Source organism: Aethina tumida, chromosome 5, assembly GCF_024364675.1.
Source record: "Aethina tumida isolate Nest 87 chromosome 5, icAetTumi1.1, whole genome shotgun sequence".
Classification (NCBI taxonomy): Eukaryota; Metazoa; Arthropoda; class Insecta; order Coleoptera; family Nitidulidae; genus Aethina; species Aethina tumida.
The window spans coordinates 16,698,060-16,719,504 of NC_065439.1; the positions used below are offsets into that span (position 1 = coordinate 16,698,060).

A 21,445-nucleotide genomic window follows, 5' to 3' on the forward strand; every position below is an offset into this window, starting at 1 on the left:
CCATTTAGTTATATTACATAATCAAAGGAGTGGTTTTGATAAAAAAAACACATAAAGAATGAATTTTTATTTTCGAACTTCAGTTATATTTATATTATGTAGGATGATGCACTTAATCTAATAATAGCTCATAGTTGAATAATATATAATCATATAAGTGGTTTTGTGGGAGAAAATCTAGTAATATCACATTGAATCTCATAATGATAAATCATTTTGTTATGTTCACTCGCATTATTTCAGATTAATCAAAACCGCATGTCATTAAATGAAATAATAACCACATGGAAAAATAACCGGTGACCTCAAAGAGGTGGTTTGCTTCAAAGTTGTTATCAATTGGATTATAACGTCCGAGAATATGTTTTGCCGGCTTGGGGACACTTAACAGTTATGTAAATTACATTCAAGGACGAACTTTGTTCAAGTTGTCTCGCGTCTTAAAATAAAACGAATGACTACATTAAAAACCGTGCGAGTTCGTTACCGGGGTTTTTTCTTTAAATTCTTTGAAATTGTGGGATTTACTCAAATTTAACCGATAAAACCACAACTTGCTAGAAAGTTTATCGAGAAATGAAAAAAGGAAATTGATTTGAGATGATTGTAGTACTAAGTAACATTTTTTGCAATGTGAATATTTTTTACGCTACTTTTTATGATGGTACTTTTGAACTACTCCATGGTTGCCAAACGTATTCTTTCCAAAAGGGAAAACTGGATCTGTAACAAAATTATTTAAAAAATTATAAAAAAGCATTTTAAACAACAGGAAATAATTAGACAAAATTAATGAGCGATACCAGTTTATCTACATAAAAACTAAAAAATTCTAAATTAAAAAAAATTAAATACATTAATGGTCCTTATTATAGTATAGTAACTTTTTAAAATGTTTATTAACGTATTTTATTGAATTAATATAATATTAATTTACTATTGTTATTTTTTACAGTATTATAAAAACAACTATATTCTATAAAATATATAAAATACAACTGATATCAAAGAAATACTAATATGTACAGTATGGGTGATTTACGACGGAAAGATCTTTGCAATTTGTGTTCACACACACAAGTCTGAGAATATTTTAGAAAAATTAAGATAAGTTAATTAAATTTACTCTTTGATGCGAACATATATTTTTTAATTTTTTCACTTTTAACATAATTAAAAATTCTAAAATCTTTTTCAAAGAGTTCATTTTAATAAGTTGCTATAATTTTGACCACTGCCGAATTTTAAATATATACAGTGGTAGAAAAATATATGGAATATTTTTAAAAATGGCTTTTTGTCCTCAGGGATTTTTCATATCTGTTGTAATGGTGTTAAATGAAGTGGTTTCTAATGAAACACTTAACCCCCGATCTAAGTCTGTTACTGTTAATTTTTTATGAATATTTTCATACTTTTTTCCTGACCAAATTGAATTTTTATTAAGAAAATCAGTAAAGACATCTGTAACAACTAAATAAATATTCCATATTTTTTTCCATCGCTGTATTTAATCTTGGCTGCTTCTGTAAAACTAATATATAACTAAAAGTTATATATTATGATTTGCAACTGAATACTTAGACCTATCTAACTTATAAACTCAAAAAGTATATTAAATGTCAATTTGTCACTGTAATTGTAAAAATTGAAAATTGTCATTAATTTACATAACCTCAAAAATATAAACTGTCAATGAAATGTAACGTCAAATTGACAATTCACAATATTATAGATAAAATAAACTTAGATCATCTTGCGACAAATGAAAGGTAGTCAGGACTCTTATAAATTGTTCAAAGTTCTAATACAATACGATTTACTTATGGAGGAACAATCCCCAACCGAAATATATAAGAGAAGCATCGGCAACATGGCGCGAGTTGAGCGCAAGTTACACATGGCGATCGACGTAGTTGGATGTCTATGAGCGCGCGCCCGTCCGCCACATGACAGCCGCTCTCGTAGTGGGGGGACTAGTTTCTCTTTCTATTACTTTCGAGCGTGGTGGCATCCTGGTGCCCTAAATTTTTGTGACGATTGCACCGCGAAAAAAAACCCAAATACGAATCTGTCATCCGAAGTTTGACTGCCAGAACGTGTACCGGTCGAACGTAGCACCCGATTAACGTGACTATTATGAATTTTGAGGATTATGAAACACTACCAACAAACAATGTAGGTACGCATATGATTGCCGGAGCGATCGCAGGGATCATGGAACATTGCGTAATGTACCCGCTCGACTCGGTCAAAGTAAGTGAAACAATCCGTCAACCAGACAATTCTTCCGCAACCGATGGGCCGAAAGACAAGAAATGTCACTGGCCAGTTTTAAGGTTAAGTCGGCCACAAGTCCAATTGGTAACGAGTGAATGAATTTTTCAGACCCGGATGCAGAGCCTAGTCACGTCCGGGCGGGAAGGCATCAGCGAAACGCTGCTCAGGATGATCCGGCACGAGGGCATGCTCAGGCCAGTCAGGGGCATGTCTGCAATGGTTGTTGGTGCTGGACCCTCACATGCCTTGTACTTTAGCAGTTATGAATACCTGAAAAACACACTTGTAAAGTACAGTAGTAGTGAAAAATATCATACGGCCGTTTATGGTAAGATGTTACACAGTTTATCTAGTGTTGTGCATTGAAATTTTCGTATTTGTTTAACAAGTCATGAAAAAAAGTCCACAGGATAATCATAATCATAAATTAGTGTTGTCACAACAATTTTTATTCTGTTTATGTGCATGTCACAATGTTATTAGTTGTGTGGCTAATTATTTTAATTCACCTTCAGTTAAAAATTAAACATTAACAAATGTAAAACAAATTGATTGACTTGCAAAATGGTGTGATTGTGGGATATTTTTATAAAAATTTAAAATTGATATACTTTTCCATTATAAAAATTTACACTTAATCTTTAAGTAAATATATATTTTGGTGACCTTGAATTTAATGCTTTTGACACGGCAAATTTGAATTGGAAGATTAAGGAAAGTTTAGTTTAATTTATTTTTAGTACAAATACAATATGTAACCACTAATTTAAATGCATAATGTTATAAATTCAGTTGTCATGAATTCTGGTTCATCTTAGCAAGTTTACTTTTTATGTAAACATTACATTGACCTTGAAGTTTTAATTAAATTAATATTTACAGTGGTACATTTAAATGATGAATTATGACAAATTAGGAGTATAAAATTTCAGATAAATCTGCTATAAAGTTATGAGTTTTAAATTGTATGGAAATTTGTTTTTAGTACAAATTGAAATTGAATTTCAAACATTTCCTTTACAAATGCAAATCGTGGAAGTACATATAAACCATTTGTGTTCAAATCATGAATATTTATTGGAAGTAATAATGATTATTGAGCTGTAATAAAGATGTTATCAATTAACTTTGAAATGCATTTTAATTTTACAGATTTTTAATAGTTGTTCACTAATTTTTGTAATTATTAATCAACCTTGGCAGTGATAGTTAAAATTGTCCAGTCATGCCAAAGTTTATTTAATGTAGGCAGATATATTTGTCATTATTTTTATGATGTTTGGATTAATTGTTTCCAAATTAATTAAATAGTATTTACAATTGTGGACGTTATCGGTACGTGTTGAGATAAAAGTGTATGCAGATTTAGGTCGAATGTAAATTCATTGAATAAACAAGGCGCTTCCATGAAAATATTTTTACTTTGTATTTTAAAAATGTCACTGAAACGTAGAAAATTAATTTATCACTTTTAGATACAACTTGGCTCATTTGAAAGCGGCATACCTTTAGAAAATTTATTTTTTCTCCCACTTTCAATTTTTTTTTTCAAGTGCAGCATGAAAATATATACATAAAGAAAAAATTTCACGTTTTTTGGCCCAAACCCAAAGTAAACAAGATAATTTTTTGAACATGAAAATTGAAGAAATACCGGCAAATTTTACATTGAAAATCTAACTTCACCAAAATTAAAAATCATATTTTTTTATTAATTTTTTTTTTCAAGTAATATATATAATAAAATACAAATTATCTTATTTTTCAAGAACATTGGAATATTATACTGATATAACTTAGGCAATCAAAAAAATGTATGTGATTAGAAGATTTGTCTATGAATTAAAATTTAAAATTTGAAAAATGTAGTTTTGAAAAAGCGAGTTTAAATATAAAATAATTGATTTCCTTGTTATGAATAGAGAAATATCATATTTAGACCTAATCTGCTATTCCAGGTCCCTATAATTCACATTCCTCTTCTTCAAAAACCGTCTTTTGGGCTGCTATAATTCATCTTCGAGATATCGACCCTCTTATAAAGCTGCTCATTGACTGATCTCCGTTTATGTCGATACCCAAAGGGCGCATCACAGCCACTAAACTATTTCAAATGCATTTTTAATCATAGGGCCGGAATTGATATACGAAAAGTCACATTTTTTACAAGTTTTACATATCACTAAATTGCTAATTGCATAAAAGACCATCAATCATAATATTCGTCGTTACAACCCCACTGGTAAGCTCCGTAGTAAACATAACTTGAGCATCTACTCTTCAAAAAGTTGTAACTCCAAAACTATTTGAGATATTCATTTGAAATTTTAGTATATTATTTTTGAAGGTATAGGCTATTAATTTCAATTTTTCAAAGTTCCAAACTAGGTGTCCCCTTCATCCATTGATGTAGTTAGATTTTCTAAAAAAATTTGCTTGTGTAGTTTCTTTAATTTTCAAAAATAATTACTCTATAGGTTTGGGTTTTTGTCAAAAAACGTGAAAAAAAAGTTTGTCTAAATGGGACAAAAATTTTATGACGTGTCCCGCTTTCAAATGGGTCACACTAAATGTCAGTTGGGGGGTCCAATTTTAAAAATTAAAAATCAGGTTGTATGAATCACGTGTAATTTATAAAACGTGAACCCAATTTAGAATATGATGATTAAAAAGGTGCGATGAATCGATTTATTATTACTATTATCATCATGACAATCGAAAGAGATAAAACTAATTTACAATCTCATCAATGCAAAGTCACTTTCCTCGCACTATTTTTTCATCTGGCTCGATGATTATTTAACATTGGCGAAACGCATTTCCGGAGGAGGGTCAAGGGTGAGTGACGACCTAGGTGTGTAATTTACACATCAATTTGCAATATCGTTCGTCGCATTACGTATGTTTTCGGTCGACCTCTGGTTTCAATTAACCTATACATCCGTTCAATCGTCCGGCAAAACCCAATAATTAATATTCAGTGTGGTGATTTAATAAATGTATTGTCGTCAGATATGCTGTATTGCCGTTTCGCCCACGTCAGTTGACTGCACACATTTTAATCTTAAAAACTGATGAACCGTATGAAATTATATTAGGGGCGTTTAAATAACAACGTAATGGCTTGCGTCTTTTCGTAAATGCATCGCAAAATGCATGAGAGTGGTCACATAGTTTTATTTAAATGTAGATGTTCCACGAATCGTGAATAAATTAATCAACATGCACTTGGCATCGTAGTTAAACTACAATTATAACGCAGATTTCGGGGAAAAACCTTATGATGGTATATAAAGATTTATTGAAATGATCTAAGAGTAAGTCGGTGGTGGTTTCAAATTGTTATTCTCGAGAAGTGGAGATTTAAAATAAAAAGATGACCTTTTGGCTTTTGATATTTGCTTATCGCCATTGTAGAAAACAAACGGGGTTTAATTCTGTGCTATTAATATTCACACAACTAAGAATCAAGTGGGTTATTAATATCTAAAATTCTGAAAAACTTTCTATCAGTCTAAACAGTTTTATCAAAAAAATTATATTTTTCCCGTAATGTACTATAAGCCATTAGTTTATCTTTATTTTCATAGCAATCTAAAAACGTGATGAGAAATTCCAAGCTTAAATATGAAATAGTTTCGTAACTTATCTAAAAACGTGATGGCTCAAGTGTAGAGTATATCAAATTTGCCGTTATCAAAGGGAATAGTTTCGGGTGCAAAATTTTATTCACAGATGGAAAACTACAGATTTATCTCAATTTCCACAACTTATTGATGTGATGTAAGAAAGTCGAATAAAACATCCCAAAAAAAAGATAAATCATTTCAATCCATTTAAAATTGTTCAGAAATGTTTACGTAATTGTGGCTCGTGAAACCTTGAATCAAGATTATATTTACTTATACGTGATATTATCTAAAATGATATATTTGATTTTAAAATAGATATATCTAAATACACACAAGTATAAATGCAATGCTTTATTCTGATATAATTTTTTAGGAGCCTCAGGATGTATAGCAACATTACTACACGACGGAATCATGAACCCTGCGGAAGGTAACTTAAGCAATTTGTGGTCAAAGCAAGGGAAACAACTTTATTTATGTTGCAGTGGTGAAACAACGAATGCAAATGATCAACTCCCCCTACAAATCGGTGCTGCAGTGCGTCTCCCACGTGTACAATACTGAAGGACCTCGAGCTTTCTACCGATCCTACACCACCCAGCTGACAATGAATGTACCCTTCCAGAGCATCCACTTTATGGTCTACGAATTCGCTCAAAAGGTACCAACGACGCCTATCCGTTTGAACATCTTCAACTTCAGTTGTTTTGTAGATAACAAACAAGGAGGGCACGTACAACCCCACCGCCCACATGCTGAGCGGCGCACTGGCCGGCGCCGTCGCCTCGGCCATCACCACACCCCTGGACGTGTGCAAGACGCTGCTGAACACGCAACAGACAGGCAACCCCACGGGCCTGGTGCAGGCGGTCAAGACCGTTTACAGGTTGGGCGGTCCGGGCGCCTACTTCAGGGGCATGCAGGCGCGTGTCATGTATCAAATGCCGGCGACCGCGATCTGCTGGTCCACCTATGAGTTCTTCAAATATCTGCTTGGTAAGTGGCGGTGAATCGAGACCCTGAAACCGTACGATTTGTTGTACGATTGAAAAATGGGAGATTTGGCACGGGTTAGATGGAAGACGTGTCACGGAATGTTGACGTGAATATTTGAAGAGTTAGCGAGAGATCCGATAAAACAAGTTTGTGCCGTAGAATTTGTGATTTTGTCAATAAAATGTCTCTTATTTATTTAATTTGTTATTATTGTTTCAATGATAAGCTATAATGACGACAAGATAAAAGTGTGCTTAAAGTAAATTTATTAATATTAAAAAATGACTAACATAAATTTTAATGTTAAAAATAAACTGTAATGTAATTTAATTATTACTGGTTCATAAGACAATATGAATTCATGTCTTAGTCTATAAACATGAACACAATGTAATTATAAAATTAATTCTATGCACTTAAATTGTTTTTCAATGGGGGACGCATTTACGTAAAAGATTAAAGATAAATTGGCACTTTATTTAAACACTTCACACATGCACTAGTATACAAGCATCGTCGGTAACATTATAATTTCAAATAAAATTAAAACCTATACTCAATAACGTAGATAATTAAATTAAAGGTAAATCGGCACTTAAACACTTCAACTTTTTCACATGTAATTTATTTGTTAAAATAGAATTGAAAATAAAATTAATATATAGATTTATTTAATCACTATGCAAACTAAAACACTATACATTTATACACATTATAAAATTCAAATCTAATCTCATTTACGTAAATTATTAAACTAAACATTAGCTTAACTGCCTGGTTCATTCTTAAGAACTGCCCCGATAATTAAGTGTAGACAAATACTTCAGATTTGCTTATAAAACAAAAATAGTCTAAATAGATGTGAGCACGTCGCATCGGCCCATCGGTGAAGATGATGACGTAAGCTAACATATATATAATAAATAAAACATAAATTGGCACATTAATTTTACGCGTTTAAATCTTTTTTTATTTCATAAATCATCATTTTAATCTCAAATTATAAACTAATATTGTGTATATTTCAAATAAACTTAATATTTAATTCTATGCACTTAAATCGTTTTTCCATGCACATAAATGATAATTAAATTTTAAATCTCATAAATCATATACTAATATATAAATATATTGTTTATATTTCTTGGCAATTAAATTTCAAATCAAAGTCAAACTTTTTGCCTATATTTTAGGAGTAGAATTTAAAATAAAATTAATATATATTTATTTATTCAACAACTGAAAGTACAGACTTAAAAGTTAATTCTGATACTAATATTGTATTATTTTAAAAAAAATAACCAAATAATTGGTAGCGTAATTAAACACTTCACATCGTGTGTTAAAATTAAAAACATTGTCGGTATTTCTTTTAATATTTTTGTTTCAAATAAAATTAAAATCTGTATCTATTTACCCACTTGAAATACACAAAATTTAAATTAGTTCTACTCACCTAAACCGTTTTTCAATGAGGAATGCGTTCACGTAAATGATTAAATTAAAGATAAAAAGTCACTTTAAATCTTACAAATCATACATTAATATAAAAATATATTATGTATATTTCTCAGTACTAAAATTTCAAATAAAATTGTTACATATTTGGATTTATTTAACCCCTGAACTTATACGAAATTAAAATTAATATTTAATTTTATACACTTTACTTGCTTTTCAATTAAATAAACATTCAAGTAGTTTTATTATATAAAAATATATCATGTATATATTTATTAGCATTAAAATTTTAAATAAAATACGTAATTTTACGTAATTAAATTGTTTTTCAATAAAGGAGACATTCATGTTAGTTATTAAATTGAAAATTAAAGTGGCGCTACATATAAATGGTATTGTATAAATCTCTTTGAATTTGAATTTCAAATAAAATTAATATTTAATTATATGCACTTAAATCAATTTTCAATGAAGGTCTTAATGACGTAAATGATTAAATTAAGGGTTAAGTGGCACTCCATTTATATCTTGCATACATTAATATAAAGATGAATATAAGAACTTCAAATATAAGTAATAATTAGATACATTTATCATGAAACGTATACTAAATTGAAAATTAATATTTAATTCTATGCTTAACTTAAATTGTTTTTCAACAAAGAATGCTTATTAAACTAAAAAAAAATGACATTTTTTATTAAAATAATACAATATAATCATATTGTTTGTATTATATAACAATATTTTCATAAATAATAAATAAAATAAACTAATTCGTTAATTTATGTAACTTCTTGAAATACAAAAAGTTGAAATCAGGAAATAGTTTACTTATTTACACGTAATTCGTTTTTAATGAAAAACATTAGATATATATTAATTATATTTGAAATGTTGAAATACCACATAAAGTATGTAAAATTAAAAGTTAAATTTAAATCGTTTTTTAATGAAAAAACATTTATCTAAACGATGAAAATTAAAGATAAGTGACACTTAATTAAATAAATCTAGATATTAATTTTATTTGAAATTCTAACGTTGAAGTAGAACAGGAAGTGCACAAAATTATAGATAAATTGACACTTAATTAAATAAATTTAGATGTTATATTTGTTGAAAGACAGCTGCAAATATAATATTATAATTTACACTAAGAAAGATTTTTTAATGAAAATACATTTATCTAGATAAGTTGACACTTAATTCAATAAATATGGATATTAATTTTGTTTGAAATTCTAACTATAAAAGACAATTCATATTTTATTTTATATTTTTTAAAAACATCAAATTATTTTCTAATATTTTTGTAGGTAACGCACCTGAGGTGAGACAAGTGATAGCCCCGATAATAGAGGAAAAACCAATAAAACTCGAAGCGCCAGCGATGGCGGAAAAGATCAATCTGAAACCGAGCCTGCCGCCGCGGGAGCTGCCCGCCATGTCCGGTGCCGGCCTCTACGGCTCAATCTCGTTCAACACGATGCACAACGCCGACACCACCTTTAACCGCCGACAGAAGGACACGATTTTGGACATTGTACACACATAGTTCCATTGAAATTTTGTTTTATGATTTTATTGTAAGTATTATTACGCCCAGTCACCGTTGTTGAATATGTTCGTTTTCTATTTTATTTTTATCGGTTTTGAGAAATTGTACAGATGTATTATACTTAGTGCCGATCTATCTTACCAGTTGTAAAATATCTATTTTAGGTAAAGAAGATTTGTTGGCCTGGTAAGGTAGCAACGCAAACCAAAAACAAAAAAAACATTGTTGACAATACGAAGCACATAAGTGTCATATCTTTAAGGTTTAGATCTATGACTTAAATTGTACTACTCATTTTCGAAATTACCACAAACAAAACAAAAGCAAAATAAATCAGGAAGAATCGGAATCCTGGTGGTGCCGCTGGTGCGTTCTTCCTGGTTTTTTTAAACGACGTATGTTAAGAATAAATTGACTAGTCATATATATTTTAGTGAAGTTTGAAATTTATGATCGCGCTTTTTTTTTAATTTTCACGTTCGGATGCTTGTTAATTTTTATTGGTTCGTCTCCATTTCAACCGAGACATTGGAGTGAGTTTTTATGTCAATTATATTCTACCATTGTTTATGTACATCACCTGTTTTTGTATGTTAATTTTTATTGTTTATTTAACATTTAAATTGTATAACTTGTTCTGTGAATACTTTTCAATTTTGAAGTGAGATGAAAACGCAATTGTTGATACGAGCATGACTAAAATTATTTATTTTTTAAACGCCCTAAGGGTGACTTGGAATTATACATATATGATAGCCGATACTTCCTCTGATTAAATAAAAAGAGCGTTTGAAATGTGATGTCGAGAGTAGTGTAAACAATTAATGTACATATTAAGGGACTCTTGGTTTGCATCCAAATCTCATTGTCAATTTAAAATGAAGGAATTCTAAAATGAAATTTACTATGTATATAATGTGAAAAGTTAGTGATTGGCCGCTTTAAAGGGGTGCAAACCGATTTTTTTAGTTATTTTGTAGCTTGCCATAATTTGATTGGATAACAAATCAGATGTTGGTCGACGGTTTTGATGGGAGATGTTCTATTTATGATTTATTTCGATAATATTTCCGGCTAGGTATTATTTTCCGCCGGAAACGTTGTCGAATAATCTAACTGCAGAATATATAAAATTTGATGTGAATCTTGAAAATGAACACGATTATCAAAACAGAATTTATTTGAGTTTTGTGTATTTTGCAAGTGTAGGATTAACTGAAACTATTTACTATTACTGAGTACTATTATGAGAGTTTATTTTTATTTTTTGTTTAGTGCTCTGTATTGGTCATCACAGATGACGCTGTTTAGGCTGTGATAAAGTCCTTATCAACTTTTTTATGTATGATATTGACTTCGTTCAGATGGGAGTACTATCATATACCTCTTTGATTTAATTAGGAGTTCTTTTGCAAAGTAACTTCCTATTATTGTTGTGATAAGGGACCTTGTCACTGACATTATGTACATCCGTTAGTTTGTGTATATTTTTGTTTTTTTAATATAAAATTTATAAAAAAACACAAACTTTATTTAAATATAATAATGTTACCGAATTAGTGTTTTATTCCTGTGTTAACCCATATCATCCTTTATCCATTACAATATCCAAACCACTTTCATAAAGTTTATTAGAATATATAGCTCTAATTTGTTTTATTAATCAAAATATACATAAATTAATTTAATTTCAAGAATAAATAGTAAGATATTTAAAATTTTATTCTTCAATATGAATTGTTAAAATTATATTAATTTACTAATGTCGTTTTACATTAATAATTTCATATTCTTATTATATTATTATATCTACTTATATTAGCTTTTATATTGAATTTGGTTCTGTCATGATTCTACATGTTTTCTATAGGGTTGATGTAGATTTGCGTTTGCAATCGTCGTGATAAAACAGTTTCAAGAGATAGCTTACACCAGAAGCAGACAACCATCGCCAAGAAGATATTTAAAAAAATGTAAATTTCGTTAGTTAAAGAGGTAATTAAAAATATAGCAATCATTTAATATTCATCTACTTGTATATTTGTTTCATAATAATACGTGAAAATATATGTATATTTCAAAAAGAAGATTGATTTCAAAAAGAAATGAATGAATGAAATATTTTAAAAGAGAAGTTAAGAAAGTTTAAACGCCGTTTCTTAATAAAGAGGATTAAAAATCTAGTACATTATATATATATATACGTATATGTATAATTATACAAGCAAAATAATATAATAAATAATAAATAATTAAAAACAAAAAAAATGTAAAAATGAAAAAATTACTTCACAAATTGTATCATTATTCAATGAAATACCAAAAATTATTCCACTTAAATAAAAAGAATGATGTAGTAACGTGGTATATTTAAAAAATATAAATTTTTCATAATATATTAATTAAAATGATAGAATTAAGTGATAAATAATACAATGACAAGAAAACAAAAATAAGCCCATGTATGTATATCTAATTTTATTTATGTCTATACAAATTATGTGTATATTATATATAAAGATACTATTTCCAATAGAAAATAATTAAATAAAATATATACTAATATTTATAAATGTTGATTCGACTTTTCGTTGCTATGAATATTAATTTAGACAGTCACATCAAGACATTTTCTGTCATCAGTTCGATCATCATCATCATTCGTAAATTTCAGTAATAATTAAAGATGAACAACGGTGCATGTCAACGCAAGCCGGTAATGAACCTTATTTTGTATAACTGTATAACTAAAAACAACAAACCTTTTAATTAATGATTTCCCTAATGTTAATTTAACAAGCATAGAAATACTTCACAATAGGTGCACAGATTTGAAACATATATACAAGAGGGTTAAAAATTGTGTCGCATGTGTAGTAATTTTTTTATAAGGGTTTAAAGTAACTTAACAGGAGGAGACGTCACTGTCAAAGTTTTAATATTAAGGGATATGCTAAAACAATCTATTGTATCTTTTTATTATAATACCTCTTTGGTTTTTTATTGGGTAACTGCAAATTGTAACTATAAAATTTCTTATATTATCTATATTTCTTATTCAGAGAGGAGCACCAGAAGATTCTGACCCAGTTACGTTGGAAGACCTGTTAGAAAACTACGGATTGACTGTGAGTATTCCTTTAAATTGTAACAAGACGTACATAATAAACTTATTGGAATCGTCCAGTCTCAGGATATCAGGGTTACACCAAAGAAGAAATGCGCGTTGAAGAAATTATTAAAAAGCATCACACCACCTGTTGATAAGAAGAGACTCGTACGTCCTATTCTAATAATACACCGCAAATGATTAACTGTTGATTGATTTCCAATTTACAGCCAAGAAGTCCAGAATCACTCATCACACCACGACAACTATTTGGAGTAAGTATTGCAGTTGAAGTTTTATACACCAAAATCTTTTTGGTGTCTTCAATTAGTTATTTTTGATTCAAGACGTTCTTCTCATTTTCTATTTTTTCAGCCCGAGTCATCTGCATACACACAACCAGGCCCTATGATGGTGAGTATTTTCTATAATATTTATCCGTAATTCAAAATTTATTTTTACAGCCAAAACCGGTGAGTAATTTTGTGAGTTCAATCTATTTAACTGAATTAATGATCGTATAATTTTGGCATTATACTACTAACGTCTAATTTCTAAACTATATATAAATTAATTTTATTTTAATAATTTCCAGTTAAGCTATGTAAGTACACGTTGAATTTACATCAGAATAAAAAATTAAGAACTACATTTTTTAGAATATGCCTCCAACTCCACCGGTAAGTAACCATACATTCATAAAGTTTGTCAAGGGTTGACGATAATTTATTATATTTATTAATATTGTTTTGAATTAATTTATTTTTACTTTTCAGATGCGTGACGTAAGTACAAAACAATAGATATTAACATTTTTCAAGTCTCTTTAGCTATTTGATTTGTAATTATTCATTGTATTTTAGAGTTAAAAGTGAAATTGAAATATTTTTTTTTTCTTTTAGATGACTCCACCAGAGGTAAGTGGAAAGAAAATATTAGAATATATTATTCGAACTTTGATATATTCTATATACATTAATATAATATTTTATGTTTTTTTTTCAGTACATTAGTATGCCCGTAAGTAAAGCTTTAACAAATTTAATATATTAAAATCTTTAAATAAATTATTAATTAATTTCTTTTTCATTTCTTTTTGTTTTAGGGCAATGATATGTGCAGCGGCGTAAGTATATGCTTTTCATATATTATACGATTAAAATTTACACAATATTTATTTCAGATGGGCTTTCAGAGTGCTACTGACGTAAGTGTAACTTTTTTATTAATTATAAAATATTTTTCATGTTGATATTATATTAGTAAGAATAATTTACAATACATATTTCATATTGTCAGAGTAATTAAGTGTTGGGCACTGAGATCATACTATAATCATGTTCAATTTTGTTTCATTTGATCCATTCACCTTAATTCACTGAATAATTGGCAACTGTGGTACCGAATTCGTTTTGATCGAAGAGAATTTAATTACAGATGTAGGAAGTTTAAATTTAAATAAATAATCAATATTGAAAGGAAAATAAATTAAGATTTAAGTTTGCCATAATGTTTCTGCTTCATTCATTTTAACTATGTAAAGCTTCATGAAACTTTAATACCATATTTCAGTCATATGTTGGTAAAACTTTTTAACTTGTTCAATAATTTTAGCATTAATTGATTTCATTAGATCAACGAATTTAATTTTCTTCAGAATTTTAAAAATCTAAGAGGAAAACCTATGTCTGAAAGATGAAATTTATAAACGAGTGTATTTGTTTATTCCATTTAAAAGTGAAATTAAAATAAAATGTTTTATTTTTAGATAATGACTCCACAGGTAAGTACAAAACATTATTAGGAATTAAAAAATACTTATAACATACATTAATAAAATGTTTTGTTTGTGTTTCAGTTACATAATATGACAGTAAGTATAAATTTTTCAATTTAATATATGAAACCTTCAAAGCAATAATTATTTAATTCCTTCATTTTTATTTGTTTTAGTACAGTGGGATGACCAGCGTAAGTATAAATATGTTTATTTCATGTGATTAAATTTTACTTAATTGTTTATTTACATTTAAATATTTTTTTAAATTTAAGTGTAATTTTTTTATTTATTTATGACTAAATTCTGAACAAAATTTTTATTTCATTAAAATGAGATATTTTTCACTAGTTTACTAAGTTTCTTTTTAAATATTTTCAGAATAATTGAGTGCTGAACACGAAATTCATTTTATTTATTTCTTATTGTACAAATTTATAAGGGTAAATGAAGTTTTTCGTTTGTCACATTGCTTATTGCGCTGTCTAGAATAAATAGCAAGCCCGATCAATACAAACATTATTTCATTAAATAGGTAAGTAAGTTATTCATCCAACTGTGCCTAATTCATTCAGAAATGAAAATGCTGTGATGGAAAGAAAATAAATGGATATTCAAATATTCTGCCATATCTCTTCTTCACCTATTTGAGCCGTATAAATCTTCATTTATTTATTCCTAAAACTTGAATGAATAAGAATCACAGAGAATCAATCAATTCTCAGTTTATTTGAATAAAATATTGTAATTTTGTAACAAACTCTTTCGGTTCATCTTATCACTATACTTTTTTATCCAATCTTAATTTACCAGGTTTTGAAATTTTTATAAGTGAATAAGCTGATTAAAAAAGTGTTGATATTGATATATTGAAACTTATTGCTCGAAAAAATTGACGAATGTGACTGAAAATTAATCGAAAATTTCATGAAATTTCAACTTAAATTTGCGCTGCAAGTTAGTTATTCCAATTCAAATGAATTATGCATAGTTGGTTGCATAATTTACTCACCAATGAATGATCAATGAATATAATTTCCTTGTTCAGCACATCAATTGCTTCAAAAAATTTAAAATGTTCTATATCTCAAAGATATAGAGTATAATTTTATTCATTACATTTGAGTTAAAATTGAAATTAAAATATGTTTTCTTTTAGTTGACGGTGCCACTGGTAAGCCTAAAACATTATAAGCAGTATTTGAAATTTGATATACTTTTAGAGTACAATAATTTTTATTTGTTTTTCAGTTATCTAATATGACCGTTAGTATAACTTTTACAAATTTAATATAATATATAAAGAAATAATTATTGCTTCTTCATTTGTTTCAGACAGACGCTTTGATTCGGGTAAGTACACTTTTTTATATTTGATATTACTTATTTATTTTGTATTATTTGTTTCAGATGGGTAACACGAGTGGCGTAAGTATATATTATTTACATTTCCTATAATTTATTTTAATTTCATACAGAACTATTAGTTAATTGCTTATTTATTTTGATTGTTTGTTTCAGCCAGGTGACAAGAGCGGTGTAAGTACATTTCCATATTTTTTATGATTTAGTTTCGAACAGAATTAATTATTAATTAATTGCCTATTAATTTTAAATTATTTGTTTCAGATGGGAAACATGACTGGCGTAAGTATTAATTCCCCACGTTTTCTTTGATTAAACTTCAAACAAAATTAATTTATTAATTATTTATTTTTATTATTTGTTTCAGATGAGTAATATGAGTGGCGTAAGTATTATTTCTCCACATTTTATATGATTAAATCTCGTACAACATTAATAATTTACTGCTTATTCTTATTGATTATTTGTTTCAGATGGGTAATATGAGTGGCGTAAGTATATATTATTTACATTTCCTATAACTTAGTTTCAATTTCATACAGAACTATTAGTTAATTGCTTATTTATTTTGAATATTTGTTTCAGCCGGGTGATATGTGCGATGTAAGTACAACCTTTCCATATTTTTTATGATTTGGCTTCGAACAGACTTAATTATTAATAAATTGCGTATTTATTTTGATTATTTGTTTCAGATGGGTAACATGAGTGGCGTAAGTATAACTTTTTCATATATTATATGATTAAATATCCACCAAAATTATTAATTAATTGGTTATTAATTTTAAATTATTTGTTTCAGATGGGAAACATGACTGGCGTAAGTATTAATTCCCCACATTTTCTTTGATTAAACTTTCAACAAAATTAATTTATTAATTATTTATTTTTATTATTTGTTTCAGATGAGTAATATGAGTGGCGTAAGTATTATTTCTCCACATTTTACATGATTAAATCTCGTACAACACTAATAATTAACTGCTTATTCTTATTGATTATTTGTTTCAGATGGGTAATATGAGTGGCGTAAGTATATATTATTTACATTTCCTATAACTTAGTTTCAATTTCATACAGAACTATTAGTTAATTGCTTATTTATTTTGACTATTTGTTTCAGCCGGGTGACATGTGCGATGTAAGTACAACCTTTCCATATTTTTTATGATTTGGTTTCGAACAGACTTAATTATTAATAAATTGCGTATTTATTTTGATTATTTGTTTCAGATGGGTAACATGAGTGGCGTAAGTATAACTTTTTCATATATTATATGATTAAATATCCACCAAAATTATTAATTAATTGGTTATTAATTTTAAATTATTTGTTTCAGATGGGAAACATGACTGGCGTAAGTATTAATTCCCCACATTTTCTTTGATTAAACTTCCAACAAAATTAATTTATTAATTATTTATTTTTATTATTTGTTTCAGATGAGTAATATGAGTGGCGTAAGTATTATTTCTCCACATTTTATATGATTAAATCTCGTACAACACTAATAATTAACTGCTTATTCTTATTGATTATTTGTTTCAGATGGGTAATATGAGTGGCGTAAGTATATATTATTTACATTTCCTATAACTTAGTTTCAATTTCATACAGAACTATTAGTTAATTGCTTATTTATTTTGAATATTTGTTTCAGCCGGGTGACATGTGCGATGTAAGTACAACTTTTCCTTATTTTTATGATTTGGTTTCGAACAGACTTAATTATTAATAAATTGCGTATTTATTTTGATTATTTGTTTCAGATGGGTAACATGAGTGGCGTAAGTACAACTTTTTCGTATATTATATGATTAAATATCCAACAAAATTATTAATTAATTACTTATTAATTTTAAATTATTTGTTTCAGATGGGAAACATGACTGGCGTAAGTATTAATTCTCCACATTTTCTTTGATTAAACTTCCAACAAAATTAATTTATTGATTATTTATTTTAATTATTTGTTTCAGATGGGTAATATGAGTGGAGTAAGTATTATTTTTCCACATTTTTTATTATTAATCTCATACAAAACTCATAATTAATTGCTTATTCATTTTGAATATTTGTTTTAGATGGGCACTATGAGTGGCGTAAGTATTACCTTCAATAAGTTTTACATTTCATTTTATATCTCATCTTAGAACAATTAATTAATCTCTTATTTATTTTTAATAATTTGTTTCAGATGGGTAACATGAGTGCCGTAAGTACTCTTATCACGTTTTTCGTGATTGAATAATTTTTTAAATTAATAATTAATCATGGATATTTTAGTACAACGTTGGGGACGTCAGTAGTGTACAAGTAAGTTGAATTTTTGTTGTTTGTTAACATTAAAAAATTTTGAACATTTACAGAAATGCTGCCCTTGTCCTAATTCTCAAAGTTATCAGGGATGCATGTAACAATCGAAAGGGTGAACAGATATTTTAAATCGTTAATAAATATCTTAAACTTTATATTTGTTTAGGTTGGAAACTGAAACTGAAGTATAAAGAGCATTCAACATCATCAACAAAACAATTTTAGAATTTGGAATTTGGAGAGACAGAGACATTCGAAAATTATAAATTGTATTTTATTTTACCATAAATATATTGATTTGAACACTTTATATTTATTAGTTTTGATTTTAAAGTTAGTTTTTGTAGATACACCAATTAAACTTTGATGATATTTTTATTATTTTAATTAATTACAACAAAAATAAAAAATAAAAAGAATAAAAAAAATTGCATTGCCATAATTTGTTCAGTTAATTATTCTTAGATAGGAGAATATACAATGTACCAAATTTTATGTATAAAGTTGGTCAAAAAAATTGCATTTTTGTTAGATACATTTTATCGTGTTGTATTTTCATAAGTACTTTTAATTTAAAAAAATCAAATGTAAAATGACAAAAAGTCACTGTCAAGACGATTTTACATATATTTTTTAGTATCCCTAAATTTTAATCATGAGTTTACTTTATTGGTTCTAATGTATTCGCCACAATTCCAAATAAGATTAAAAAATTAAAAGATTTTTTTTGTAATAATTACTTTTAAAATTGACATTTGAATTTTTTCATTGTTGCAACTATCACAACCTAAAATGTCAAGTTCATAAAACTCATACATCAGTCAAATCATCTTCATCAATAAATTTCAGTAATCATTATTAAAATGAACCGATGTGGAGGAGCTGCGGTAAGAAATTCTTATTTAGTTATTAGGCACAGTTCGCAGGAAAGTTCTCAGACGAAAGCAGAACTTTTCTGCGATTGGCCCCAAACCTCAAAAAAAATTTTAGTGAAAATCTAAAAATAGTTGATAATTAACTTTTCTATCTCTTTTTCTCCTATTCAGAATTCACCAGATGATATAGATGTAAGTACATTTTCCCCCGAATTAGATACAATCTACTAACAATTTATTTGTCTTACGTTTCAGGCGTTATTCGAGCAGGCATACCAAAATGTAAGTTGTATGGTTAAATGCAAATTCTATTTCTAAACTGCAAACATTTCAGATGCAAGGAGATCAATCCTATCAAGCTGATGTATCCCTTTCACAATTTTTGTCACCTGAACCTCCTCCAGTTCCTCGTGTAAGTAATTTTGAAATATATTAGATAGGCGAAAAAGTAGGCTAGGTAATGGTTAAAATGTGATGGATGACCATTGGTAACAAAAAATGTAAAATTCGTCAAAATCCTTTATTCTGTTTCACCAGCTTCAACGTACTTCAAATTGATTTTTAATTTATAACGTTTCTCTTTAGCAACAAAGACCCACAAGAACTAACCAATTTTTTAACCAACAAACGGGAGCCCAGTGTAACTTTGTCACTCCTCGACCAGTAAGCAACAAATTTACCAGCGGACTTATTCCTCCATAACACTTGTCTTCTGTTAGCCACGCACTCCCCCCCAATTTTCACCAAACATGTCGTACGGCAACGTCACCCAGAGCACCATGAATTATTCCGGAAACGAATCGATGATGTCAGGATTCCAGCCTCTACCCGTAACCCCGGAGCAATGTCCAATGCCACCTCCGAAGGGCGCCGCCGCCTCCCGTAAGCCAGGACCCGCGGCACCGCCGCCGAAGGCGCCCAGACCGGGCAACACACCGGAATCGCCCTTGGATTGGGGTCCCAACGCCGATCTGGCTTTGGAGGAGGTCTGCAGGATATTCGGAATGACGGTGAGTGTACGCAGACGTTACGTCTCGTGATTTAACTATGAGCCGTAGCCCAAGGATTTCGAGGTGAAACCGACGAAAAGTCAAAGGGTGAAGAAGTTTTTAAAGAAGATGACGCCCGCGTGCCTAACTCCAATGAGGGCCGTAAGTACATTGTTACATTTCCTTTTGGGTTACCAATGTTTTTATACTGTATAGGCTCCCGAAAGTCCGCAGTCAGAAGATGATGAGATTTATGAATTCCATGATGTAAGTAAAATTGCATTTGATTGTTTTTATGTTTAAACTTAATGTTGGTTTTTCATTTTTAGTATGAAGTATCGGTGAGTTTTCTTTTAATGAGACATAATGAGATAAACTTGGAATAAAAAGTACTAAGAAAATGTAACTTTTTCAGCCGCCAGCGGTAAGTACCTTCAAATTATACGAAAGTTAATAAACATAATTTCAATATTAAAATCATTATAATCAAATAACATAATACAGCCAATTACATTTGTTAATATTTTTCAGCCCTACTACAACGTAAGTATAATTTGTAGTATTATATTTAACAATTTAAAGAATGAACATAAAATATATTAAATAAACAATAATTAAATGTATATTTTTCAGATGAGATCTCCAGTAAGTAAAAAATTCACTTTTTGATCTTTATATAATATATTTATTTTATTTTTTCAGTATCAGACTGTAAGTATAATTTTTTAATTAGAAAATAAAGTATTGCCTATGAATGTATGAAATCTTAGGCATTATTTTATATTGTGCTTACATTTTAGGCTTTTTAAATATTTAATATTTTATTATATATAATGTGTTCCTATATATTTCAGCCTCCATCGCCACAGGTAAGTACAAAAAATTATTTAAATACACAATATATGAATTAAAAAAGTTTTAAAATATTCTATTTTAATAGAGACTGTTTTACCAATTTATTTTTTATTTTTCAGTTTTCGTCAGGGGTAAGTAGTACTTTAAAGATTGGCAATAATTAAATCCGTTACGTTACTAATTTATTCATTATTTTTCAGGCCCAAGCTTTGGTAAGTACAAAGATCT

General features: G+C 28.5%; 3 protein-coding genes across 4 annotated transcripts; all 3 read left to right on the forward strand.

Moving 5' to 3' along the window:
• The first annotated feature begins 88 nt into the window (after positions 1-88).
• LOC109600084 (mitoferrin-1) lies at positions 89-11,486 on the forward strand. 2 transcript variants are annotated; one of them, XM_020016167.2, is made up of 7 exons: positions 89-2,256; positions 2,389-2,608; positions 6,286-6,342; positions 6,398-6,573; positions 6,626-6,908; positions 9,689-9,958; positions 10,095-11,486. In XM_020016167.2, exons 1-6 carry the CDS (start codon positions 2,140-2,142, stop codon positions 9,925-9,927), a joined length of 1,092 nt encoding a protein of 363 aa, XP_019871726.1. In that variant the 5' UTR covers positions 89-2,139; the 3' UTR covers positions 9,928-9,958; positions 10,095-11,486. The 2 variants fall into 2 exon arrangements, with proteins under 2 accessions (XP_019871726.1, XP_019871725.1); XM_020016166.2 differs by having other exon boundaries at positions 9,689-11,486.
• Positions 11,487-12,528: 1,042 nt separating this feature from the next.
• LOC109600068 (uncharacterized) lies at positions 12,529-18,808 on the forward strand. Its single transcript, XM_049967950.1, has 41 exons — positions 12,529-12,646; positions 12,993-13,058; positions 13,118-13,207; positions 13,270-13,314; positions 13,415-13,453; positions 13,504-13,512; positions 13,699-13,719; positions 13,816-13,824; positions 13,942-13,956; positions 14,045-14,059; positions 14,145-14,165; positions 14,223-14,246; positions 14,808-14,822; positions 14,898-14,912; positions 14,993-15,010; positions 15,976-15,990; positions 16,152-16,169; positions 16,227-16,244; positions 16,338-16,355; positions 16,446-16,463; positions 16,549-16,566; positions 16,655-16,672; positions 16,767-16,784; positions 16,877-16,894; positions 16,984-17,001; positions 17,087-17,104; positions 17,193-17,210; positions 17,305-17,322; positions 17,415-17,432; positions 17,522-17,539; positions 17,625-17,642; positions 17,731-17,748; positions 17,843-17,860; positions 17,952-17,969; positions 18,059-18,076; positions 18,162-18,179; positions 18,267-18,284; positions 18,380-18,397; positions 18,469-18,498; positions 18,552-18,610; positions 18,665-18,808. The coding sequence occupies exons 1-40, from the start codon at positions 12,617-12,619 to the stop codon at positions 18,597-18,599; spliced, it is 921 nt and encodes a 306-aa protein (XP_049823907.1). The 5' UTR covers positions 12,529-12,616; the 3' UTR covers positions 18,600-18,610; positions 18,665-18,808.
• A 446-nt stretch (positions 18,809-19,254) lies between these two features.
• On the forward strand, positions 19,255-20,748 carry LOC109600067 (uncharacterized). The gene is made up of 9 exons (XM_020016144.2): positions 19,255-19,385; positions 19,545-19,565; positions 19,629-19,655; positions 19,708-19,785; positions 19,959-20,036; positions 20,093-20,383; positions 20,432-20,524; positions 20,579-20,629; positions 20,692-20,748. The coding sequence occupies exons 1-9, from the start codon at positions 19,362-19,364 to the stop codon at positions 20,746-20,748; spliced, it is 720 nt and encodes a 239-aa protein (XP_019871703.2). The 5' UTR covers positions 19,255-19,361.
• Positions 20,749-21,445: the final 697 nt, after the last annotated feature.

Coding starts and splice junctions, on each gene's coding strand:
- LOC109600084 (XM_020016166.2), top strand. CDS start 2,140: ATGAATTTTGAGGATTATGAAACACTACCAACAAACAATGTAGGTACG. Junction 2,609..6,285: donor ATATCATACGGCCGTTTATG/GTAAGATGTTAC, acceptor ATAATTTTTTAG/GAGCCTCAGGATGTATAGCA. Junction 6,574..6,625: donor TCTACGAATTCGCTCAAAAG/GTACCAACGACG, acceptor GTTGTTTTGTAG/ATAACAAACAAGGAGGGCAC.
- LOC109600068 (XM_049967950.1), top strand. CDS start 12,617: ATGAACAACGGTGCATGTCAACGCAAGCCG. Junction 13,315..13,414: donor CACCACGACAACTATTTGGA/GTAAGTATTGCA, acceptor CTATTTTTTCAG/CCCGAGTCATCTGCATACAC. Junction 18,499..18,551: donor GGGACGTCAGTAGTGTACAA/GTAAGTTGAATT, acceptor GAACATTTACAG/AAATGCTGCCCTTGTCCTAA.
- LOC109600067 (XM_020016144.2), top strand. CDS start 19,362: ATGAACCGATGTGGAGGAGCTGCG. Junction 19,786..19,958: donor AACCTCCTCCAGTTCCTCGT/GTAAGTAATTTT, acceptor GTTTCTCTTTAG/CAACAAAGACCCACAAGAAC. Junction 20,384..20,431: donor GCAGGATATTCGGAATGACG/GTGAGTGTACGC, acceptor TATGAGCCGTAG/CCCAAGGATTTCGAGGTGAA.